General features: G+C 53.4%; 3 protein-coding genes across 3 annotated transcripts; 1 reads left to right on the top strand and 2 right to left on the bottom strand.

Annotated features, from left to right (window-relative positions):
- Positions 1-1,144: 1,144 nt before the first annotated feature.
- On the bottom strand, positions 1,145-8,886 carry DRG2 (developmentally regulated GTP binding protein 2). The gene is made up of 13 exons (XM_034065698.1): positions 8,776-8,886; positions 7,587-7,747; positions 6,816-6,905; positions 5,678-5,738; positions 4,728-4,818; positions 4,260-4,332; positions 4,020-4,110; positions 3,753-3,850; positions 3,076-3,152; positions 2,594-2,682; positions 1,873-1,931; positions 1,396-1,449; positions 1,145-1,313 (listed from the first exon to the last, which is right to left on the bottom strand). Exons 1-13 carry the CDS (start codon positions 8,837-8,839, stop codon positions 1,227-1,229), a joined length of 1,095 nt encoding a protein of 364 aa, XP_033921589.1. The 5' UTR covers positions 8,840-8,886; the 3' UTR covers positions 1,145-1,226.
- A 452-nt stretch (positions 8,887-9,338) lies between these two features.
- On the bottom strand, positions 9,339-18,529 carry GID4 (GID complex subunit 4 homolog). The gene is made up of 6 exons (XM_005142348.3): positions 18,208-18,529; positions 15,857-15,916; positions 14,899-15,006; positions 14,065-14,166; positions 12,976-13,106; positions 9,339-11,864 (listed from the first exon to the last, which is right to left on the bottom strand). The coding sequence occupies exons 1-6, from the start codon at positions 18,442-18,444 to the stop codon at positions 11,801-11,803; spliced, it is 702 nt and encodes a 233-aa protein (XP_005142405.2). The 5' UTR covers positions 18,445-18,529; the 3' UTR covers positions 9,339-11,800.
- Positions 18,530-18,825: 296 nt separating this feature from the next.
- Positions 18,826-24,779, top strand: ATPAF2 (ATP synthase mitochondrial F1 complex assembly factor 2). The gene is made up of 8 exons (XM_034065345.1): positions 18,826-18,925; positions 20,792-20,836; positions 21,106-21,251; positions 22,003-22,100; positions 22,825-22,905; positions 23,037-23,149; positions 23,434-23,549; positions 24,150-24,779. The coding sequence occupies exons 1-8, from the start codon at positions 18,826-18,828 to the stop codon at positions 24,285-24,287; spliced, it is 837 nt and encodes a 278-aa protein (XP_033921236.1). The 3' UTR covers positions 24,288-24,779.
- Positions 24,780-25,507: the final 728 nt, after the last annotated feature.

A 25,507-nucleotide genomic window follows, 5' to 3' on the forward strand; every position in this document is an offset into this window, starting at 1 on the left:
TTCTCCTCCATCAGTGAGTGAGGGATGGCGAGGAGCACACAGGAGAGGGAAGGAGCCCTGCTCAGGCATGTTTGCCATCACAGTTAAGGATCCACATCACCCCCAACCCCTTTTTCTTTTCCCCATAAAAGAAAAGCTATTGGCAACTCTTGATCCCAGAAGGAAAGAGCTGTTCTCTATCAGGCACTCCCAGTTGTTTAGCATCAGTAGTGAAGGGAAAAAGCAGGATTAGAAGAAGCCCACATTTCTGATGGGAAACAGCCAGACAAGCAAGAATGGTTACAGGGCTGGGGTGAAACCCATGGCACAGGGTGGTACTTGGAGCTCAGAGAGCTGCTACTGGAATTGAAGGGCATGAGTGAGAAAGGAGGAGATCCCCAGCAAGACTCTTGAGGACCAATGGGCAGGAGGAGCAAAGGACCCAAGAGCAAAGGAGCTCCTCGATGAGCAGTAAGCCCCAAGTGCCTCCTCAGTGCAGACCATGGCACTGTGATCATACCCTGCTGCAGTCTGGTCAGGTTAATTCATCAGCAAAGCTCCATTCCTCATCTCAGTACCAGCTGGAGCAGGGGGTCCTACAAACCCTACTGCAGAGCTAAGGAGAGGCACAGAGAGCCACGTTCTCGTGTTACCTCAGGTGGGACCATGATACATTCACCAGGGGTTGTCTCAGATGCAGAGACCAAAGCCTCCAATGGTGAATGCTGCAGAGATCATGATTCCAGTGGGCAGGGGAGGGAGAACTTCGTTTTTGTTTCAGATCAGTGCTTAACTTACGTGAATGGATAAGCAGCAAAGCATCAGCAATGTTCCCTCAGCCCTGGCTTCCTTGTCCCAAAGCACAGGGCCAGATCTGTTCTCACAAACCCACTGGTCAAGCCAGCCACAGATCCATGTGCAAACCCTGCCCCTGCTAGGAGCAGGACATCCCTACCTGTGGGAACTGTGTCCTAGAAGAAGTGGCTCTTCTTTCTAGGAGACAACACTTGACCTGATGGAACCTCATCTTCCCCATCCCCACCTGCGTGTACAGTAGAGTAGCCTCAGCTTTTGCCTTTCTCCAAGAGAAGGAGCTTCACAGAAGCTCTCTTGGCTGTGGAACACGTCTCCCCTTTCCTTTTTCTTTCTCTTTTTCGTTTATTTCTTGTTTTGTTTGGTTGCTTTTGCTTTTATGTGGTCAGTTCCAATTGTAGTGATCAAAGATGAGGCCAAGCACCAGCCATGAGTTACTTCTTTACGATCTGAATGACGTCTTCGTGCTCCATCATATGGGTTAAGCCCACTCTTTGAGGGCTGTATTTTGTGCTTGTCCCCTTGAAAGCAAAAAGGGAAGAAGGTTAAGAGGAGACCAGAGACAGCAGAGGACATAGATGTCATTTGCTGTTAAGCACTTACCCACACCAATGCATATTTGAACTGGCTGGCTAACGACCTGTGGATGCGATGGCACTGCAAGAGAGACACCGTGTGAGGCAGTGCAATGACACTACTTTGCCTTTACAACCAACCTACTCAATACCCAGGAATCAAAAGCAACTCAACCCTATGGCAGAAATGACAACAGTGACTTTAGGAGCCAGTTAATGGCACTTGGAAGAATACAGAAGAGACACACAGGGATCACTAGCCACCAAACAGCCCCAGTTCCACTGCTCCCATGTGCTTCTTCACTGGACTGCATTCAGTTCCTTTTTAGCCTTTCCTAGCAGCTAGGAAAGCCACCTGAGGCAGATGGACTCAGGAACAGTAACAAAAGGAGAAGCCCAGGTAACACTGACCCATCCTGAGCTTTATGAAGCACAAATCACAGCAGGCTCCAAGAGGAAGCTGCTTTCTACAGACAAGGACACATAAAAGATGCAGAGAAATTACCACATGCTCCACGGAGGCCCCTTTCCGCAGAATAATGGCATCTGTAAAGTCTGGTCTCTCTGTGGAGAAGCAGCAGAGGGAGGGAACAAAAAGCATTTAATTTCCATCAAATGTGTTCTAATATGCTGACACAACCTCACCTTGCCTTGGGCTTACTACTCCCAAATTCCTCCTCCTGTTACACTTGCCCAAACAGGCATTGAAAGCATCGAATCTGTTCTGCAGACACCCCAGTACTCACAAATAATAAGGAAGAAAGCAGTGAACTTGCACACTTTGCTTCCTTGTATCATCATAGGATGGTTTGGCTTGGAAAGGACCTTAAGTTCATCCAGTTCCAACCCCCTGCTATGGATAGGGACACCTCACACTAAACCATGGCACCCAAGGCTCTGTCCAACCTGGCCTTGAACATTGCCAGGGATGGAGCATTCACAACCTCCCTGGGCAACCCATTCCAGTACCTCAGCACCCTCACAGTAAAGAACTTCTTCCTTATATCCAACCTGACCTTCCCCTGCTTTAGTCCAGCTCTTAGTGCAGAGAGATAGGATCAGGTGGAAGAGAAAGCATCTCCCAAGAGCTGAAAGCTGCTCAGGGAGAGCACAACTGCAGCATTCCCAAGCCACACGAGCTCACTGACAGCCTGGCACCCACCAGCAGCCTGTCTGAGCACTGACCCCTTGGGCCTCTCAAACCTGTTCAGCTGATGGCCACTTACGTCCTCGTTTCTTGGTGTAGATGCAGGTAAGTGCCAGGTATTCCCAGAGCTTCTCCAGCAAGTAATCCAGGTTCAGTTTCATGCCACAGCTGCAAAACACCAGGAACACCTCTGTTTAGTGCTGTTGTGATTCAGAGCTCCAGGAGAACAAGGTGAAGCATCTTACTGAGGGTTAGGGGACAAAGGGGAAAGTCTTTAAAGAGGCCACTAAAGGAAAAAGCCCAAGGTGAAGTAAGTAAATAGAGCCTTCAGAAGGGTGAGCAGCTTCGGGGCACCAAAGCCACAGCCAGATAGAGCAGCACTTCTAAACCAGCTTCGATTGGCTTACTCTGGCCTGCAGACAGTGTGGAGAAGCCAAGCAGCCTGCCTCACCAGGGTAAGGATGCCTGGAAAAAGCCCTTCCTTGGGAAAAGCTGGAGAAAGGGGTATGGAATGAACCAGCACACCATGTGGGGCAGGACATCAGTGTCACAGCCTCCTACCTGATGACAACACTGTGGGGCCGCCGAGCAAGACGATCCACTTCCTCCATGGATATCTGGTCAATCTTGTTATAAACCTAAGTAAAGAAGACACAACACACCCTTTAGGAAGTCAATTCAGCAACACTGTGGGGCAGTAAGACATGTACCTGCAGGTATCACAGGGTAGTTCCAGCATCTCAAACAGAAACTGGGAGCCAGAGGAGAGGCCAAGGCTCTTTGTAAAGCAAACTGGTAAAATCCAGAAGCCTAAACGTAACTTTGGCCCTTTTAAAGTTCATCCTTTGGGATGATTTGCAATGTGTTCTCCAGTACCTTTAGTTTCACTATAGGCCCAGTCACTCCCATAGCCATTACGTGACCTCTGGCACATGGGACCAGTAGTGAAACCCCAAGCACAGAGCTTGCAGCACAGGAAGGCTCCTTGCCATAGGAACAAACCCCATGGCAGCAGGACAGGCAGCTCCTCATGCTGCTCCACAGCAGGCAGCCACAAGAGGGCACAGAGAACACACACAGAGCACAGCCACCCATGGAAAGCTGATGAAAAGCTCCCTGAGGAGCTGTTTTCCACTTCTTAACCCCCAAATCTAACTGCTTTAGGAACCAGGAGGACCCAGTGTTTGCTTCAGCACAGGCTGCAGGTGGTGGGTGCAGTGTGCTCCTGAGATACTCACATAGAGGCACGGCATGTAGACCCTGTTGCCTACAATCACATCAATGAACTCATCAGGAGAACAATCCTCTCTGAACAGGACTTCAGCATTGAAGATTTCTGAGGTGAGCATTGTCAAGGCCCAAACCCCAACACATCCACACATCATGGGGAGCCAGCAGCATCAGCTGGCCTGTCAATGCTGACAGCACCAAAGGCACTGCAAGTACCACTGTGGGTACCACTTGATGCTGATGGCTTCGGGGTCTCCTGTGTTAGGAAAGGATACTGTATTCATGGAGGATGAGCTGCACCAGCTTCTCCGAGCACTGAGTCAACGTGACAGTTGAGTTGAAGGAGATGCCCCCACCTTTCTTCGGCTGCAGGGAGGCAACAAAGAGCCTTAAGACCAGTGCAAAACCCATGACCCTCCTTCAGTCTGTCCAATACAAGGGGCAGTGCACAGGGATCTCTGCTTTGAACAGGCAGCCAGACACAGCTGTGCTTGCAGCAGCCCAGGAAACCTCACCTTGAAGTAGATATTTGGTTTGCTTTTGTTCAGCCGGATCCCTACAGATTCCAGTTCTTTCTCCAGCAAGGCCCTGCAGGGACACTGCACATTAGTACCTGTCAGGCTGAGCATGGACAGGGGACACCCATCCCTTCCCTTTTTGACTCTCCCATTGATACAGCCTTTACCTACAACCTAGAAACCACAGCTAATAAGAGAACAGTGTGAGGCAGAAATCAAGGTTGACATCCCCATTTCCAAACAGCCATCCGGAGGGAACAATCCAGCTCAGGAGCCCAAGCCAGTTAGCTAGCCCACTTCTAACATAGTACAACCTCCAGCTCGTACTCAATAGCTTTAATACTGGTTCCCCAACACACTGGGAGCTCAATGCTTGAGGAAGTTGGTGTGTTCAAACCCCTGGGCACATGGGAGCCCCTGAACCTGGTCACCCCATAGCTCTGCAGCCCATCAGCACATACTCACCTCTGTACCTCACCCTTCGTGGCATCCAGCATCATAATAACCACGTCTGCTGTCCTGGCCACAGCTATCACCTGCCGGCCTCTGCCCTTCCCTGAGGAGAGAGGAGATGGCCCCATCAGCAAGGAAAACCAGCTGAGGTCTGTGTCAGAGGAGGGCTGCTACTTGGAAGCAAGGAAAAAGGTCCTGCAGTGCTGCTGGAGGGCCCTGAGGGACTGTATGTGGTCCATCCATGCTGTGTTATGTCCAGCACAATACCCTTTACTGCTGTTCTGCCACAGGATACAGGAATTAGTGTGTGCAGAGCTATTGGAGTACAGCTGCATGGGTGGAAATGACATCTGCGACAGCAGGACACACATCCCCACACACTTGCTGTGGCAGCAGCTCCAGATATGGGCCTAGGGCCCCTGTGCAGAAGGGTTCAATGTATTTTCTGGTCCAAAACAAGACCTTATCAACCAGAACATGCTCCTTCAAGAGACCATTGGGAGATTATCTGCAGCTCCCTAAGGCATCTTCTGACACAGGCAATGTGGGGACAATGACAAAGCCAGCCCCCCTCCCATAATCCGGAGTCATGGGAGGACTGGCAGGCTCTCAGTCAAAAGGGGTGACTGTGTAGCTGTAATTTCCCCCTCCGCCTCTCCAGCATCTTTCTTTAGACTTCCTCTGCACCACAAAACAGATGAGCAAGATAACACTCATGCAGGAAGGTGAGAAGAGCCTGCCTTGCTTTGGCTCCCACCTCCAGAAAAGCAGCTTTCTGCTACATATAGAACCATACGTGGGCTCCGGGATAAAAATCGTGCCTCACATAGGATCAAGGACTCTTCAAATGTGGAAACCCAACGTGGAAACCATTGGCCCAGGAAACCTGCTAATGTGTGAGGCACCACAGGTGCGCAGCTGAGGGCAGAGCCTGCTTGACATGAACACATCGATCAGCCAACCTTGTGCTGCTCCTTCGATGATGCCAGGCAGATCCAGCAGCTGAATGTTGGCTCCTTTGTACTGGAAAGGAAACAGAAGGGTGGGAAGTTGAAAGCCTCGTACAGGGCACCTGAGCTGCCTCAAAAGCCCTAAATACGTGGTGCAAAGCCTGCAGAGGGCAGAGCTGAAGGAGGCTGACAGAGCAGGACAGCCCTGCATAGTGCTGATGGCTCTGCTTTGCAAAGCCACCTCCAGAGTGTTTCCTATGAAGCTGGGTGCAGCACCCCAGGTCCCCAGCTCCTAAAGCACCACAGCACTGCAGCTGGACAAAGCACCAGGGAGAGGGGACAGACCCCTTCCTCTTGGTCTCCTAAGGAAGCACAGGAACAAGCAAGGGCCACCACCTCCCATTGAGACAGCTCCGAGTCACTCAGATGTGTTGCAGGTCTTACAGCAGCAGGAAGCAATGGGAGGTTTTCATTCATCACCAGATCTGTGGGGGCATCAGCTTCCATGTTATTCCTGCAGCAAAGCCCTCATAGCGACTGCATGTGGATGTGTCACAATATTAGTGTTTGGGTTCACACCAATACAGTTGCTTTCATTATTTAACTCCACTTTGCAATCCAGGCCCTGCTTTTCTCATTACTCTTGAACGCTTTTCAGTTTGATGCCCTTTGTCATTTGCTTTGCTGATGGATGCTTAGCCCACCGCTAATCAAACTCCTCAAGGACAGGAGGAGCTGTGTTTTCCTTCCAAAATTGATCACAGTACAGATTGCCTCTTTGAAAGCTTCATTAAAAACAAATCTGTCAAGGTTTCCTGCCATCTGGTCAATGCTGCCAATAGTGGGTATTAAAAACTCAGCTGAGAACCGTCGCCTTGCTCTGGTCACTCCAACAGCAGCGGATGAAACCCCACTCAAGACAGCCAATGCTGAGGAGTTATGGAGCGAGGGAAGTGCTAAATCAGCACTGCAGGTTGCACGAGACCTGCGAGCACTCATGACATCCCAGAGCTGAAAGCAGAAGTCAGCAGAGCCCTTTGGCTATCACTGCTTAGCGGCAGCACAAGTGTAACCGGTGCAAACAGACACATCAGCGTGGCTGGGGTTCTTGCTACTACTACTATGTGAAAAGGAGGAGAATCCTACTCACTTCTATGACTCCTGGGATGCACGTCAGGGTTGTGAACTCGTAAGAGGCAGCTTCGCTGGCGGTTGAGGTCATTAAGCTCAAAAACGTGGACTGCAAGGCAAGAGATGAGCATCACTAAAGAGACACCAACAAAGAGCTCAACAGGCAACACCAAAGGGTTCCTCGGCTCTTAGGAGCTGGGTTGTGGCTGTTCCAGGAACAGGGATTAAAGTGGCGATGGGACAGACAATGCTTTCCTCAATGATGGTAAATCATCAGGGACTGGAGAGATAGGACAAGTAGGGATGGGTTCAAACTAAACCAGGGTTAGTTCAGGTTGGATATAAGGAAGAAGTTCTTTACTGTGAGGGTGCTGAGGCACTGGAATGGGTTGCCCAGGGAAGCTGTGAATGCTCCATCCCTGGTGGTGTTCAAGGCCAGGTTGGACACTGTCTTGGGTGCCATGGTTTAGTGTGAGGTGTCCCTGCTTGTGGCAGGGGGTTGGAACTGGATGATCTTTAAGTCCTTTCCAACCTAAACCAGTCTGGGATTCTATAACTCCATGGAAATCCCATGCTCCCACCTATTTTCTCTGCTGTAGCTGGGCAAGACCAAGCTTCAGGCTGCTGCCACAGAGCACAAGAGGAGGGTTTTCCCTCTCCCTAACCTTCAGCTCTCAGCACACAACCACCTCCTGTTAGCTCCTGGCAGGAAGGTGAGGGATGAAGAGCGGATGGGTTTCTGCTTTAGACACCACTATCCCACACTGGGAACACAGAGGCTCTCACTGACCTTACCCACGGAAGGAAAACCGATCAGTGCCACGCGGGCATCTCCGGATTTCATCACATCGAAGCCTTCTCCCTTGGCAGCCGAGGACTTGGATGGCTCCAGCAGCTGAGCTCTGTACTTGGCAAGCTTTGCCTTCAGCAGCCCAAGGTGGTACTCGGTGGCTGGAAGAACAGGAACACAACAACCAGGTAACACAGGTAATGCACTGCTGGACCCCTCCTAACTAACAGCATTGCGGTTTGTGGTCCAGGTCTGAACCACTGCAACACACAGGAGCTGTTCTGTAGCATCTGAAACACTGGGAGCAAACCTTTGGTAACCAGTCCATAAAGTCAGGCTTAGGGGGAATAAGCAGCCAAAATGGTCCTTAGTAAGAGAGAGCCAGGGGGAGAGCAGGGGCAGGAATGAACAGTGAAGGGAGCCAGTTAAACAGGGAATGGCTGCGCCAGGGCAAAGACCCCTCCTTACCAACAACATTTAACATCATAAAGATGCAAGATTTGTTTTCTCCCTGCTTTTGTTAATTTTTAAAGACATTTAACTTGTAGCTCCCGTGTGGAAGTATTTTATGGGCTTATTCTTGGCAAAAACACAGCAGATTTGGGTTAGGTATTAGCAAGAAGTTCTTTACTATGAGGGTGCTGAGGCGCTGGCACAGGGTGCCCAGAGAAGCTGTGGCTGCCCCATCCCTGGCAGTGTTCAAGGCCAGGTTGGACACAGGGGCTTGGAGCAGCTGCTCCAGTGGAAGGGGTCCCTGCCTGTGGCAGGGGTTGGAGCTGGATGAGCTTTAAGCTCCCTTCCAACCCAACCCAGGCTGTGATCCCATAGGAACACTTCCCATTCCCACCCGGCACAGCCGAACAGGAGGCAGAGCCCTAAGGAACAGAGAAGACCACAAACCCCAAAGCTTTACAGCTTTATTTCCCCACTCCCCACAGCAACGGGGCCCCACAGACCCCACGGGGAGCTCTGCTCCCCACTCCCCTCTTTAACCTATGGCTTCCCAGCACCACCCCGCATCTCTTTGCATCAGCATCACTTAGGTCTCCTTGCCCCAACCCAGGGCAGAGCCACCCTAATACCAGGGGTAGTTAATACCAGGGGTAATTAATACCAGGGGTAATTAATACCGGGGGTAATTAGCACCAGGGGTAATTAACACCGGGGTCATTAACACCTCCCCCCATACCTTTGTTCTTCTGTGTCCGGGCGATCTCCTTCTCGATCTCCGAGATCTTCTCCAGGATGCCCATGGCTGTGTCCGGCTCCGCTCCGCACGCCGCGCTCCGGAACTGCCGCCGGCCCCGTTGCACGTCCGGGTGGGAGGGCGGTGCTGTGCGCCCGCAGCGCCGCTCCGGCTGCAACCCTGCGCCGGGAGCCTGGGTTCCGAGCGTGGCCATCCCCGGAGGAAGGGATGGGAGTGAATGGATGGGGATTATAGGGAGAGGGCTAAGGAAGGATGCAGAGGGACCCCCCCAGGATCCATTAATGAAGGCCAAATCCTGCGTTTAAAGCAATCAGCCCCATCCTGGCAGTGCTCAGCACCAAGTCAGGGCAAGCTGCTCCAGTGGAAGGTGTCCCTGCCCATGGCAAGGGGGTGGAATTAGGTGAGTTTTAAGGTGTTTTCCAACCCAAAGCAGTCTGGGATTCCGTAACTGGATTGCTGGAGGAATCCCATTGGGAGAGGATGAAGCAGAGCTCACCGCTGGAACGAGAAGTGCTTTGGTTGACAAACACACACGGACACAGCCCTTGAATACAGTTCATGTTTAATTGGGATGTTGATCGCTCTGCAAAACGCCTCCTGTAACACCTTATAGAGACATCACAACCTCTCCCCACACCAAACACCCCATCTCTGACCCCCAAAGCCCACATGGGTTCTCTCTCCCCACACCAGCACATACAAAACGGCTCTCCTGAGCTCAAACAAGGCAAAAGGAAAACCAAAACTGAAGGTTTATAGGGGGGAAAGCTCTGAGCACCAACAGCTTCCTCAGCTCCACAACCCGCTCTGTGCCTATCACACACATCAGCATCCCCCCAAGTGTTGGCTTCAGGATGGTGGGAAGGAGACGGCACAGAGCGGGATGCTCCTTCCCCATCCTTGGAACATAGCAAGCCTCAAAGAAAACACTTCAGAGGTTTGGGGGTACTTGGACATCTTAAACAACCCCTTCCTAACCCAGCTCCTGCCAACAACCAGCATCAACCACAGCAGAAACCCAAGTGTCACACCTTGGGAAGCACAAGGAGGTTGGTGTCACCACCAGCATTGCACAGTGAGCCTCTGGAGCTGCCCCTCTGCACCCAAACAGCACCTAGGAGGAGGCTTCAGCCCATGCTTGGTCACAGCAGAGCACCACTGAGGCTCTGAACCCAGCACCATCCGTGAGGAAACCCCTCTCCCCATTGCCAAAGGGATGAGTTTCCTTGAGCAGGATAAAACAGGGATGTGCTTCCCAACTGCTCTGCTCGCAGCCGCTCTCCCTTCGTGCCTTGAATCGTTCTCCCACTTCCCCCTACTCTCCAAATCCACCTGCAACAGCCAAGACAATGCACATGCTTCCCTCATGGCATGGGGGGCTCCTGCCCCACGGAAGGGCCAGGTCCCCCCTTCTCCCAAAAGCAGGTCTCTCCCTGCTTGTGCTGGGGAATAGGATTCATTCGCAGCAAACAGCATGCTCAAAGCAGGCGATTCCTGCATCACTTCCCAAGACCAGCTCAGCCACTTCCCAAATCACACATGATCCCAACCTGGAATAAAGGAAACGGGCTCACCAAGACCTGAATACTTTCTCTTTAAGGCTTAAACTAGCAATTGAGCTGCTGCAATAAACCAAAGGAAGCAAGGGCAGCTCGAAAGAAGAAAACCCAAACCACCTTGGTGCTAGGCACAGGCAGGCTTCACTTCCTCAACACCCACCCGGTTAACTCCCAACACAAACCTGCTCGGAGGGGTTTATGCTTCAAAACCAGCCAGAAAAGCTCAAACTAAACCCTCATCACAAGCCCCACGGGGTGGGACAGTCACGTAAAACATACAACCGAGGCTGAGGGTGAAAATGTCTTTAAGAAACCAAACCACACGCGCATCACACACACACACTTTGGCACAGGAGCCTTAAGTTATCACTTGAAACATTCCAAGTCAGAGGAGAGCTACTTGGGGGTGGGTTTTGCTGGGGTATTTTTTGCCTTTCCTTGGTATTTTTAGCCCCATAAAAAGGTATCAAGCAGCGGTGGGGAAGCACAAGGAGTGAGTGCAAATGCTGCCCTGTTCCTATGGTGCTGCTCGGAAGCAGGCGGCTGATTACAGACACGTCTGGAAAACTAACACAAAACATTCCTGGTTTTCAATGTGAAAACTGTAAAATGCCATTGAGTACTTGTGCATTGGGGTCCTTTGGAAAAGGAACCATAAAAATATATATATATATATTTAATAAAAGTCTCTTTTTTTTGTCTTTTTTTTTGTCTTTTACCCTTAACTTAAGTAAAGAGCAAATATACACCTATAAGCAAAGTTCAGATCCACTTTACTGAGAGCCTGGAAGTCCATACATCAAATTAATTCCCAGTGGCTTATCCAGACACTGGAAGAGCTCCCAGCTCCAAAGGGCTGGCATTCCTGAAAGATCTGCAGCTCTGGCTAACCTCCTCAGCCAGCACAAAGCAAAGACTCATTCCAGCCTTATCTGCCTCAGCCAATGCTCCCCCAGCACGCTGCAGGCGAGCAGAGCCCCCCCAAACACACAGGACCTGGCTGTGGGAGCAGCAATCTGGGCAACAAACCTGAGTCCTGGCGATTTCAACCCATCTCCAGGCTGGAAGAATGAAAATAGAAAGCACCCAGCTTGTATTTTCTTATTACTCAGAGGGCAAACCACTGATTCCAGCTACTGAGGAAACAGCTTCCAAAGGAGAGCCGGGAAGAACTTCAGTGATAGAGAAACTAACTGTGCAATAAGAAAGTGCATTTAAAGGTAGCTCAAAAACCAGATTAAAGATCAAATCGCCACTCGACAGGAGGGAGAATCAAGCTCCAGCAGCCACGCTCCTTGGGCTGGGTGAGTTTTACATTCAGGCTCTGTCTCGCGAGTCCGAGGGGCAGGAGAGAAGCATTCCCGTGCTCCGACAGGGACACAGTTCTCCTGGCAGGCCATGCTCTCCTGCCCAGTTTGCTTCTGTGTGGTACCAGTTCCGGACAGCTGTCATCGGAATTCATAGATAGGAGCACTGTGCTCAGGAACGTGAGTTAAATTCAATGACTGATACCTGGGAGAAGGAAAGAGATGGATGAAGAGGATTACATAGAGCAACAGAGCTCCCCTAGCGCTTGGCAGCCCCCAGGGCACACAGCCTGGCGGGTGGCTTTTCTCTCCCCTTTTACAGCCTCAGAGGTGTTCAGGCACCCAACACCCACTTACCCACAGTGCCAAACCCCTCAGCATCATGCCTCATTTCCATTCCTTGAGCTACCTGCAGGCAGGCTGTGTTTGAGGTGGGCTCTGGACACCTTTTGAAGTGCAACAACTTTCATGTTCAAACGGTGTTTGCTGTGACTGCAAATCACACTCAGGCCTTTCAAAGCTCAGCTTGAGGGGATCTGTCTGAAAGCCTCCCAGGTACTTTCCCTCCCCCTGAGAGCCTCAGCCACCCTACAGATTCACTTGCTGTGTGTGTCACATTCGAGGCTGCCAGAGGGAAAAGAGCTCTCCACAGCTCACTGTCAGATCCCTGCCTCTAATAAGACACCAACTGACTTTGACTGTTCCTTTGTCTTACAGCAACCCCCCAAGCACCTTGGACTACAACACACTGGCCTGACAAGGCTGCTGCCTGAAGGGAGCAACAGTCATTATATGTGAGGAAGTACTGAGCTCGCTCTCAGAAGCCCCTCTGACATCCTCTGAAGGGGCAAGGCACAGAGAAGCTCAAAGCCTCAATCACTGAGCAAAGCACAAGCTGAGGGAGCACAACTCCACACGAGATCAGGCTGCTCTGTGCTCGTCTTTCCTCACAAGAGAGTCCTGTCAGCACTTGGACTGGAGACAAGGCTTCTGGAGGGATGCTTTCCATGATCCATAAGTGCTATCTGCCTGCCCATGTACCAGAGCATTGCTTTGCTGAGCCACAGCACGCCTCTAGACCTGGTACCAACCCCTGCTCCACTTCACCAGTGCAATTAGTCCCCACCATGAAGAAAGGGCAGCACTTTATACCACACAGATGGGCTGCAGTAGCTTGCTCTGGCGAAAAGCATGGCACACACCCCATCCCTTCTGCCCTGAGGTCCAGCCACCAGGCTAAACCCCCTTCTCAGCCCAGAAAAGCACCACCTGAACACTCCTAGGTTTGAGGAGCAGAAGGGAAGAAGCTTCCTTACCATTCTGAACTCCTATGGTAGTAATAGCCCTCTATAGATGCTGCTGACTTCTGGAAGCAGATGTAATAGAAACCAGCAAAGGAAGCACCACTGATGTCTTTGATGGTGTGATCTGGGACTAGAAACTGCTCCTGTGCACAAAACACAGACTCCGTTTTAAAACACCACAGAGCAAAAATACAACCCCCTCCCTTCAATGTGTCCTCCCAAACTGAGCACTGGCATCCATTCACATGAAGGCATTCCTGGTTGAGCACTCCCTGCACCCTCAGCAGCCCAGTGCAGAGACCAGTGTGTTCTTTCACCACCTGCCCCACTGCAGGCATCCTACAGGGGAGCAGACAACCGAGGATAGAAGCTCTTATAACAAGAGGGCATGAGATCAGTTTCAGCTCAGACCAGAAGCCAATTGCAAAACCAGCAATCAGAGCCAGCTGATGATGAAGAGAGAGCTCTGGGGAGACCTTACAGCCTTCTAGGGGGCTTAGGAGAAAGATGGAGAGACTTTTTACCAGGGCATCTAGTGATAGGAGAAGGGGTATCAGTTTTAAACCAGAAGAGAGGAGATTTACATTGGGTATAAGGAAGACTTTCTTTGCTGGCACAGGCTGCCCAGAGAGGTGGTAGATACCTATGCCTGGAAACATCCAAAGGGAAAAGATGTCCCCTGGTGGGGAAGTGGTACCAGAATGACTTTCAAAAGCCTCTTCCAACACAAACCACTCCACATTTCTATCATTTCCTCCTCTTGCAGCTGCACAAGGCTCATGTAAAGAGGAAAGAATCAACCCAGGTGAAGAACAGAGAGGTGCAGACTGTCCAGTCTGTGTCACACACACACAGGGACTGAAGACACCAATTCTCTCATCACCAAGCAAGATTTTCCTGTTGTGTTTTGAGCCATGACTGCAGCCCTTCAGGATGCAATTAGCTGGCTAGACAAGAGTCATGCTGGGATTTGCAGCTGTGGTGGGTTATGACGTTGGGAGGGTGAAACCTTTCATTAAATCAGAGCTGACAAAGCTTTCAGGTACCACAAGCCTCCATCCGTCCTTTGTAAGCTCAGAGAAGGAGACATGTGAAGTTTACCTTCCATCTCATGAAGACATAGTCCCCATTTTTCAGATCCTCATAGTCAAAGTCATCAGAGTTAAATGTTTTTGCATACTGGTAAAAAGCCTGGAACTTCCCCTGAAACACAGAAGAAAACATTGAGGATGCTTATTCCAGCTCACTGGTGCCAGCTGCTATTTGGGAAGCAAAAGCTGTTACAGAACAGGACCTGCTCACCAAAGGGGCTCTTCCCTTGGAGCAGTGCTAAACACATACCCCAGTATGAGCACAGGGGAACACAGAGGATTGACTGGCAGACACCCACAGCCATATCCAGCCTGGCTGGAGAAGCTCCTATACTTCCAGAGGAAATTATTGACAGAAACATAATAAACATCAAAGTCTGGCAAACAACAGCAAAGGTCAAGGTGGGAAGGCAATGAACTGCTTGACCCAGAGCACAGGCACACCCAGCCCTGAGCAGAGGGTTGAGGTGGCCAAGACACAGGTACCAATTGCCCTGCCTGTGCTAGAGGCACCTTCTCCATCTCCACTCCGTTTTGTGATAAACCTTCAAATAAGGAGCATGTTCTCCCTGTTGGGAGGTAAAGAGATGGGAGGTTGTTGCTGCTCCCTTCCAACCCCAGGGTCAGCAAGCAGCAAGCAAGATGCCCCATCCCCTGTCATGGATCACAGCCACCAGCCTGCTGGGGGAACCTCTACCTGCAAAGATCCCAGTGAGGGAAGGAGGAAGACATCCAAGAAGATGTTTCTAGGCCTTTCTGACAGCTCTGGCATGGGCACACACTGCACCTTACCACCAGAGCAGCTGAACTGAACCCACATCTGCTCCCCCCCAGGGTTATTTACCCAGTGTTTCCGATCCACATCTTCATCAGCATCCCACTTGCGTGTTAAGAAAGGGTGTTTCTTACTGATTATTTCACCTTCAAAGAAAGTGGTGAGGGTTGGATACTCCTGGGAGACAAGAGAGATGGATGAGAGGTCAGATTTGTCACCTAGAGCCAGAAACTCACACACACATAGAGGGGTACATGCACTCAGCAAGAAGCCACATCTCCCAGCAGGAGCTCTGAGCTATCCAAGGCTGGAGCTCTCAGCTTCCCAACCACTGACTGGTCCTGCCTGCCTCACACCTCCAGGTCTGGTACACACACACACACATACAACCTTCACCCTCTTATCCCAGCCCCTCTCTTCACTTCCTGAAAGCAGGAACTGTGTCAGAGCTGGACCGTGGGGAGTCTCTTAGCAGGACAATCACAGCCAGCTCCCCAGAGGACACCCAGCCCCTTGCTGTGTGGCTGCTCCAAAGCCCAAGGGCTGCATTAAGCCACCCAGGGGAGAAAACCTCCTCTCCAGCTTTGCCTTAGCACTGAATTAGGAGAGCAAGGGCAGGGAACAGAAGACTCAGCTGGGGTGAGCAAGCTTCTCCAAGCATCACTCCTGGGAGACAGCTCTCACTGACTGTCCCACACCATGAGCAAGCTTAGAGGGTGGATGGGAAAGGAAATACATGAAGATCTGACTCTTTCAGCCACACAGCACCACTGGTAGAGTGCCTAAAGCAGGGTCAGATTTGGCCTGCTCAACCTTAAGGGATGACAGATGAACTTCCCACTCCCAGGACTCCCATCCAGGCCCACTGCACTTGCTCTACATGCCAAGCACAGACTGACGCTGTTAAACTGTTTGGTGGTGAAATCTACTCCACTTCCTATTTCTAATGGCAGCTTCCCCCACTCCACCAGGAACAAGCAAAGCCTTTACATGCATCTTTTCTTGCTGTTTTCCACTTAACACTCACCTCTGTAAGGCCTTTAATCTTCAAGTATCCACAGAGATACGAGTTTTCCATATCCACATGCTAGAAAAGAGTGCAAGGTCCAACCATAAGCACAGGCAAGAAGACACCCAATTGATCCAAAGCAGTTTCTGACCCCTGCAAGGCTAATTTCTGTCCAGCTCACTGCCCAGTGCTCACACTCACAGCCCTTCCCCATGGCTGGGAACCACTTGGAATGATCATCTAGAGGTGCTCAGCTCACCTCCGACATCCCTGATATCACCCTGCCGGCTTCCAGCTCCATCACACTGAGGCAGCAGCCTCTGCCTAGGTCTCCAATAGGAAGCAAACCTTCCCCTTCCACCCAGATGAAGCCAACTCTGTTTTCTCCAAGTGAAAGCACCATTGACTTAATCACACCCCCAGCCCCACATCTCTCCATCAACCACCAGCAGCAAACAAGTGTTTGGGTGAGGGAAGAGTAAAAAGCATCTTATTTACTGGAGATAATCCAGGCTAGAGGAAGAAAGCACAGCCCTGAGCTTTGCCCTCTGCTTATTTAACAGGCCTGACCCACACCTCACTAACTCACTTCCCATAGAATCATGGAATGGTTTGGGTTGGAAAGGACCTTAAAGCTCCTCCAGCTCCAACCCCAGCCACGGGCAGGGACCCCTTCCACTGGAGCAGCTGCTCCAAGCCCCTGTGTCCAACCTGGCCTTGAACACTGCCAGGGATGGGGCAGCCACAGCTTCTGTGTGCACCCTGCCTCTCCTGGCTGCAGGGTGCACACCAAGGCCTGCTCAGAAGCCAGATGAGGTCCCATGTGCTTTGAAGGAGGCCTTTCTCCCAGATCCAACACTTTGATGCCACCCTTCTTTGGGCTCCATCTCACTGGTTAGGATGCCGCATGGGTTCCATGAACCTTTAAAACCAGAGGATTTCCCAAGCTTTTCCTACCATCTCCAGCTCCTTTCTCAGAGCAAGCAGGAAGTTATTTAGAGAAGTGCAGGCACTGAGGAGATGAATCTTCCCCACCTGTGCTGTGGAAAGCGCCATTTCCCTGTGCTCAGCACAGGGAGAGCAGCAGCAGCAGCAGCCACCTCTCCTCAGCTGACACACATGAAAACAGCAGCATTTTTAGCACAAAGGCACTGCCAGCCCCTGCGTGCAGTGGAGCTGAGCAGCCATAGGATGTCCCCACCGCAGCAAACCCCACCAGGTACATTGGTGCTGCTGGAGCTGGCTCAAACACCCCCCATCTGCTAGCCCTGGGGCTCCCCATTGCACTGTCAGGCTTCAGCACTGCCCTCACTACATGCTCCTGTGCCACCAAGGTGGGAATAAAGCTGTGAGCAGTGTGCTCTGTAGGGAAGCATGTCTCAGATGGCTTCTTGGACGTGTATTAATGACTTCACACATCCCAGCTCTGCCCAAAGCAAGCCTGCCAGAGCCTGGGCCTAAAAGTAAAGCATGCAGGTGACAATGACTGCAGGAGGAATGGCCACAGGAGCCAGAGGACCCATTCTCCAGCACGCTACAGCTGTCTGGTTGCATTCCTGTTACAGACAAACCACCGCACCTCACCTCATGCTTCCTGTGGGAGCTTCCTACACCACAGGGATGGAGAACCCTGGGTCCAGCTCTGCCACAGCCTGGGACTGGGACCTGGCTCTCTGGTCATTCCCAGCCAGGCCTGAAATACAGGCCATGCCAGAAGAAGGGATTCTGAGGACATCACCCGCTCTGAGCCGGGCTCTCACCCTTCTGTCCTGCATGGCCACTCCACAGCCTGCAGGGAATGGGGAAGGGAGGAACCTTGACAGCCCCAAGGGGAAGAGGGCACAGAGGTGAGGGGAAAGCTTGAGCGCAGTGAGCTCTGCTTAGGGTTTGAGGGCAAGGGAGCAAAGTGGTGGCCCTGCGGGAATGGAGCCTCTCCTGGGGCCTGAGGAGAACAGGACACAGTCTTTACCCCTTATCCCAACAGGAAAGGGGAGCACAGAAGGTAACAAGAGATCCCTGCAGACCTCAGCACTCAGAGCTGTCCCTGGGCTTCACAGAACCAGGAGACTCACAGGGAGGTCAAGCAGGGAGCGCCATGGGCCTCTCCAGGCCCGAAGGGAACGGGGACAGAGAGAGGTCTGTGTGCGAGCCCCCGCTCAGCCACAGGCCTCAGTGGGGCTCCGCGGCCGGTTCATACCACTGCGGCTGCGTCCTGAGCGAGCCGGGGCCGGGCCTGAAGGCAGGGAGGCCGGCGGCAGGACACGGCCCGAGCCAGAGCAGGCCTGAGGGGCCGGCAGGGAGGAGCCCGAGGCCCGGTGAAGCTGTGTGGAGATGGGGCGGTCAGAACCCGTCCTCCGCCGTGCCCTCACCTGCATGACGACCTCCACCTCGTAGGCATTGCCCTTGCTGCGCTGCTGCCCGCGGAACTTGGCCCCGCTGTACAGCAGCGAGGTGGCCACGCCGGGCTGCGCCGTGTTGATGGGGGGCGGCGGCACCAGGCTGCTGGCGGCCGCTCCGGCCGGCGGCGAAGCGGAGGACGAGGAGGAGGCCGAGGCCGGGCCCGCCGCGGCCCCGCCTGCGCGGCACCGCTCGCTCCTCACCGGCATCTCGGGGGGGTCCCCGGGCGCCAGCGTGGCCGGGGCCGGGGGGGACCGGAGGGGGGAACCGGGGCTCGGCTCCGCTCCCCTCACGCCGAGGCCGCCGCCTGCCTCACTGAGGGGCCGCCCGTCAGCGCCTCCTCGCGCTCCCATTGGCTCCCGGGGCCGCAGCGGGGGGGGCGGAGCCGGACGCTGATTGGCTGCGGGCTGCCTCCCGGCAGGCGCGGCCGCGGGGGCTGATGGGAAGTGTGGTTCCGTTGCCGTAGGCGGAGGGACGGGGCGGCGGAAGGGACAAAACGCGTTCGCGCAGTCTGATTGGCTGGCGCCGCGGCAGTATGGCGGCGCCCGTGCGGCGGCGGTGAGGGGGCGCATGGGGGCCTGGCCGCCGCCATGTTTCGCCCATGCCGCCGCCTGCTGTGCGCCCGCCGCCCGCTGCCCCCCCCGCCCCCTGCCGCGGCCGGTGCCGCACGGGGGTATGCCCCGCCCGGAGGTGAGAAGAGCCTGCAGCACACGGGGGGGGGGGGGGGCTGTTCCCTTACCCCATAGCCCATAGCCCGTATCCCATACTTCATGCCCCATATCCCATACTCCCCTTGTACCCCATATTCTATACCCTGTATCCCATAGTTCATACCCCATATCCCATACCCCGTATCCCATACTTCATATCCCTTATCCCATACCCCCCTATACCCCATATCCCATACCCTGTATCCCATACCCCATATCCCATACCCCATATCCCATACTTCACACCCCATACCCTTTATCCCATACCCCCCTATACCCCATACCCCGTATCTAATACTTCATAGCCCGTATTCCATACCCCCCCTATAGCCCCTATCCCATACCCCATATCTCATATTTCATACCCCTCCCATACCCCATACTTTATATCCCATACCTCCCTATACCCCCTCATGTCCAGGGATGACCTTCAGAGCTGTCATGGGGAGGGGGGGTCTGCAGGGTGACCAGCCCTGTTGGGCCAGGGAAGGGCCCCATGGGCTGAATGGGACACGGGATCCCCCCTGCAAGCACAGTCCTGTGGGGTCGGGGCCCCCCCATCCTCTGAGCACCTCGGACAGTGCTCCTGGTGATGGGCATCCCCCTGCACCCTTTGCCTGGCGTTAGCGGAGCCACATCCTCAATGCACTGCTCTGATATGTTGGGTTTGGGGTTCCATGGGGTTTGGGGGTGTTTCAGGGACATTCTGGGCCGTGCATCCCCTGCACAGACCTTATTGTGTGGGTTTGGGGGCACTAAAATGAGGCTGGTTCTGTCGGAGGCGAGGCTGCAGCTGCTGTGACTCACTGCTGGGTCTCCTTTGGGGTGCATTGATCTGTGCTTTACACTGTGGTGCTTCCTGAGGCTGAGCAAATCCCCTTCCATTCCCAGCGGGAATGAGCCTCCTTTAGCCTCCCATCAAAGAGCTGCAGCCTGGCCTCTTGCTTCCCCCTTCACTTGGCTTGGGGTTTACATGGGGCAGATTCCTCCTGCCTTTGTGATGGCTTTAACCTGGCTCCAAGTGATGTGTGCAACAGCACCGGGAGGAGGTGAAGGTGCTCTGAAAGCAGAGCTGGCCTTGCTGCTGGGGCAGGATGGAGCTGGATCCTCCCCTGGTGCCTCAGTGTGGTCCATGTGTCCTCAGCACCATCATCACAGCATCCTGCCCCTGGACACGGCTGCAGTGTGCAGGGCAGGGAAGGAGTCAGAGGCACTGAGAGTGGGTTTGTTGTCATCAAGGGGTGGGAAGAGGTTTCTGTGCCCTGTCCTAACCCGGCTCTGATGGGTTTGCTGTCTTGGATTGCAGTGGGAGAAGCTGCAGCAGGATGGGAGCTGGGCTGGGGCAGCCTGGACAAGAGAAGGGGAGAGCTGAGAGCAGCTCCAGTGCCTAAAGGGGCTGCAGGAAACCTGGAGAGGGGCTTGGGACAAGGGATGTAGGGACAGGCCAAGGGGAATGGGTTGAACCTGCCTGAGGGGAGACTGAGCTGAGCTCTTAGGCAGAAGCTGTTCCCTGTGAGGGTGCTGAGGCGCTGGCACAGGGTGCCCAGAGAAGCTGTGGCTGCCCCATCCCTGGCAGTGCTCAGGGCTCCAAGGGAGCTGAGCAGAGTGAAGCTGCTCCCATTGACGTGCAGGTTGTGCACAGCAATGCTGTGCTTCTCACCAGTGTCCTGGAGCTTCCCTGGTTGAGTGGAGCTCATTGGGGTGCTTGGAAGCTGGGAAGGAATGGGCTGGAATTCTGTGGCCAGGCCACCAGAACAGCCCCGAGGGCTCTGTCTGCTGTGATGGGGAGCAGGGGAAGGGACCAACCTCCCCTTGACTGCCCCTAAAAGGCTGTTTTTGTCCCCAGAGAGGAAGCGGTTTTACCAGAACGTGAGCATCTCTCAAGGAGAAGGTGAGTGCAGCCACTGGGACAGGGCAGAGGGGCTGGTCCCTGCCTGTGTGGGTTTGGTATGGTCACCATCCTGCTGTCCCCTTTCCTCATCCATAGCAAAGCTGTGGGGTGGGAAGCCACTTCCAAGACCCAATATGGCCAAATGATGGTGTTGGAGCATCCCTGGTCCTTGCTCCCTTCAGCTCCCGCTGTCAGTCTGTGGGATTGGCTGTTGTTCCTTAGTGCCTGCTCCTCTTTGATTCCCCAGGATTTCTACTCTGATTCCCCAGGAGGCTTTGAAATCAACCTGGACCACCGAAAGCTGAAAACACCCCAGGCCAAGCTCTTCACTGTGCCCAGTGAGGCCTTGGCCATTGCAGTGGCAACAGAATGGGACTCCCAGAAAGACACCATCAAGTTCTACACCATGCATCTGGTGAGCACGGCAAGATGGGATACCAGGACCTTGGAAGGACAGAACACAGTGTGCTGGGAGCAGTCAGGTCAAGAAAGTCAGGATTAGAGACAGGGAATTGAAATTCCAGGGGTTAAAGGTGGGTTTTCCAGGCCACTGCTACCTGGTGAGGGCTTTGCCAGTGCATGGAGTGGATTCCAGAGCAAGAGCTGGAACACTTTGGGATGTGCTGGGATGCATGAGATCTTCTCAAAGCATCTTCTGAGAGAGGTTCCTTCTGTATCCTGCCTTTCCCAGCCTTCCTGAGTGCTCGCAGTGGAATTGGCATAGGTTGGTGTAGAACAGGGGTGACCACGTAGACATGAGAATGGTCTCTAAAGAGAGAACACTGAGAGGTCAGGTTGTCCGAATGCCCATGGAAACAGGGATAAGAGGTCAGGAGTTTGACAGGGCACTGCTTGACACTGGTTGGGTTGACATTGGTTGGGTGACTCCAGAGGGTGTCACTGGAGGGACTTGAGAAGGGGCTGGACTGTGTCAGTGGGGACTGTGAGGGCAGGAGGAAAGGATGAGCTTCCTTCCCTGGTGCTGGATGAGCCCATTCCTGTGGCTTCTGAAAGCAGGGAGATGATTCCTATGACACAGCTCTGGCCCTGCACCCCCTTTAGCTGCACCCCTCTGAACTCCTCTGCTGCTTCTTGCCTTTGTACAATAGAAGCTGCTCCTTCCCCAAGCCATGATTGAGGTGGTTTAAACAGCCTCTGTTCCCTAGACCACCCTGTGCAACACAGCACTGGACAACCCCACACAGAGGAGCAAAATGCAGCTGATCCGAGCAGCCGTGAAGTTCCTGGAGACTGACACTGTCTGGTACGAGATGGGGCACAGGGGGGAGGTTGTCTGGGCACCGTGGGGTTGATGTCTCTTGTAACTCAGTCACAGCAGGGCTCTGAGCTGCCCAAGGGTTGGCCTGAGGGTTTGAATTGGTTTAGGCCAGTTCTGTGTCTGCAGACTTAGTGGAAGCTCATGCATGTGAATGGGGATCTGGTCCTCTGCTGACCCCTGTTTTGGACATGTCCATGCTGGGCAAGGCTGGGAGCAGCAGGAAATGAAGATTTCCTTGGGGAAAAGATAACAGCTTTGAAAGGCCTTGGGGAATCTGTGAGCCCAGTCCCTGGCACTCCTGTGCCAGTTCAAGCAGCTCATATAACTTGTACCAGCAGCCAAATGCCCTTCATTCCTTAAAGTGGGCTGCAGGATCCAGCCTTTCATGCCCAGACTTCTGTCTCACAGTCCCAGCCTCTGTGATACCCACTGGGAGCTGCATGGCCCCATATAAAGAATTCCAGTGGGATATATCCCCTGCTCCGACCACTAAACCTCACTGCATCCTGTGCCTGGCCTGGGGCTGCCTGTTGGCTGCTTTGCTGCTCTGTTTTGTAGTAAGAATTATCCTTCCTGGAACAGCAGAACACTGAATGTGGGGAGGAAGTGGGGGGATTGTTCCCATCACTGCTGCCACTGCCTTCATCCCCCTTGCTGTGCTCTGGGGGTGAATGAACACCCATTGTGGTTCTGTTCTGCAATGGCCCAGCTATCGTGTGGAGGAGCCACCTGCCTTGGCAGAGCTGCAGAAGAATGAATGGGATCCCATTGTTGCCTGGGCTGAGGAAAGGTAAGAAGAGGCCAAAGATGTTCCTGTCTGCTTTTGGCCTGCCCAGGCCAGGAGCTTTGATGCTTGTGGCTGTCAGAGCCACAGGATCCATGAGCCTTGTGCTTTTCTAAGGAGCTGGGTGATCATTCCAGGTACAATGTGGCAATTGGCTCCTCCACCAGCATCCTGGGGCCAAACATCCCAGCCAGCACCAAGGATACCTTTGTCAGCCATCTGGCATCCTACAACATGTGGGCCCTGCAAGGTGAGAGAGGGTATTTTGCACAGGGAAGGTTTGTGGCACAATAAAAGGAGGCAGTTGCCAAGGCAGAACCTTTGTCACTGCAGTGACAGTGACCACAACAGCGTTTTGTGTCTGCTGTTAACTGCAGATCTGAGACTCAAGTACCCAGATACAAGGATCAGTGGCCCTGTGAGCTCCCTGAGGAGGTTCCACACCGCCTGTCTCATCAGAGCATGTGAAGATGCTGCTGTAATGCTGCATAAAACAGTGCTGAATCTTGTTTGTTTTGGGTTATTCCCTTCCAGGTATAGAATATATCATCACCCAGCTGAAATCTCTGATCCTGTCCATGGGTGTGATTGACAGGCACATTACAGTGGAGAAAGCCGTGCTCCTCTCTCGCCTGGAGGAAGAATACCAGGTAAATCATGTTACAAAGCAGCCCTATCATTCAAATAGCAATAATCTCAGCGTGACAAATGCATCTCCCACCACAAATAACTGGCAAGGGAAGTGCTGCTATTGCAGGAGAGGTTCCACCTCACCACTCTCTGCGTTTGAGAGAGCTTGGAGTGTGCTGCTGTAAAGCAACACCATGGGCACAGCAGCCCAGAGAGCTCCTGGGGCTGCCAGGTTCTTATTGCAGAGCCCAGATGGCTGCTTTGCTCCCTCTCTAATGTGAAGTGCAAAGTTGTGGCTGGCTTCTCTTGCTGTGGGTTATCCAGCCTGGAGGCTTTGGCAGACACCAAGCTAATAACTTGCTTGCTGGAAGCTGGCCTGGCACAAAGCTCTCCCTGACCCAAAAGTGGTTGAAATTGATGGGAATCTTTTCATCCTCCCTTTAAGGGACTTTGCCTCAGACCCCACTAGAGATGCAGCACATCCTTCCACCACAGGAGATCTCCCTGCCCCATTAGTGACCAGCACAGCTCCTGGTTCACAGCCATGGAAAGGGAGAGCTGCTGAGCAGCTCTATGGATAACCCAGTTCTGAACTGCCTCGTGTTCCTCCTCTCCTTCAGATCCAGCGATGGGGCAATGTGGAGTGGGCCCATGACTATGACCTGTGTGAGCTGCGTGCCCGTGCTGCAGCTGGGACTCTCTTTGTCCACCTCTGTTCGGAGAGCACGACTGTGAAACACAAACTGCTGCAGGACTGAGGCTGCTGGGCTGGAACAGCAGGAAAATGCCTGGCTCTGAATCCCTGGCATGATCCAAGGGATGGGAATCATCCTCCTGCCATCACATCTTTCCTGGGATCAGCCTTATGCTGAGGAGCTGTGACTTTGTGGGCAGCTCCTCTCTTGGGCTGCTTGTCATAGTGCAGCACCAGCAGTTCTGAGCCCCCAAAGAGGGAAGGTCAAGGTGAGCATCCTCTGCATCCCAGGCCAGCAGCTCTGTCCAATGCTGGTGTCAGCAATGCATCAGAGGAGCTCCCACGAAGGGAACAGCTTCCTGGGCAGGGCACGGCACAGACATACCCAACATATGCCACATGTCTTCATAGCTGCCAGCTCCTGACACACACTTGTTATGGGAATCTGAAAACAGGCTCCATTGCATCTGTTCTTCATCCCTCAGCGTGCCTGTATGTAACACCAGGGTCTCTCTGTTTGATTAAAGGCACATCCCTGCTAGGTCCTGAAAGCCAACGCTGCTGAGTAGTTCTTTGTTTTAACCAGCAAGCTGTGGTGCTGGAGGCTCTGGGATGGCTGCAGGCATGGAGCAGAGCATACCCTACCCAACAGATCTGCTCCCTCTGGGTGAGCCTGCCCATGCAAGGTGCCCTGTCCTTGCAGAGTGACAGGGAGGCAACTGCAATCCTGGAGCAGGACAAGGAGGGAATGTGGGCTTCAGAGCACTGTGAGCTAAACCTGTGTATGACAGCACCATGGGGCTTTGAGAGAGACCCAGTCTCTTCTGCAGGCCATGTATGCAGCCACCCTCTCATGTAACCTCCCCACCTTCCTCCTTGCTGCTTGCCTCCAGCAGTACTGCACCAGCCAGCATCATTGCTCAGGAGCTGCCCACAAGTGAGTGCAGCAGCTGCTGTCACGGAGCAAAGGAGGGGAATTAATGACTCCTCGCTTGGCTGTTGTGAGCAGCAGTGTGTGAGCTCCTCTGGAACCCTTGATTCCCTTTCCTGCTGCTGGGGGCTGCTCTGTTCACGCTGCACAAAGCCGCTTTGGAAGAGGACGAGGCTCCCAGGCATGCAGAGCCCCTGCCAGCCTTGTGCTTGCTGAGCTGGAAACCTGCTGTTATCCTGGGGGTGGTTTGATGGAGAGCACTCCTCTCCCACGCTGCTGCCACGTGCCTGTGGCTCACAGGTTCCTGCCACTGTGCTTGCAGGTAGCAAAGCTGTCAGGGGTGATGTGCTGGG

This window comes from Melopsittacus undulatus, chromosome 8 (genome assembly GCF_012275295.1).
Source record: "Melopsittacus undulatus isolate bMelUnd1 chromosome 8, bMelUnd1.mat.Z, whole genome shotgun sequence".
NCBI lineage: Eukaryota > Metazoa > Chordata > Aves > Psittaciformes > Psittaculidae > Melopsittacus > Melopsittacus undulatus.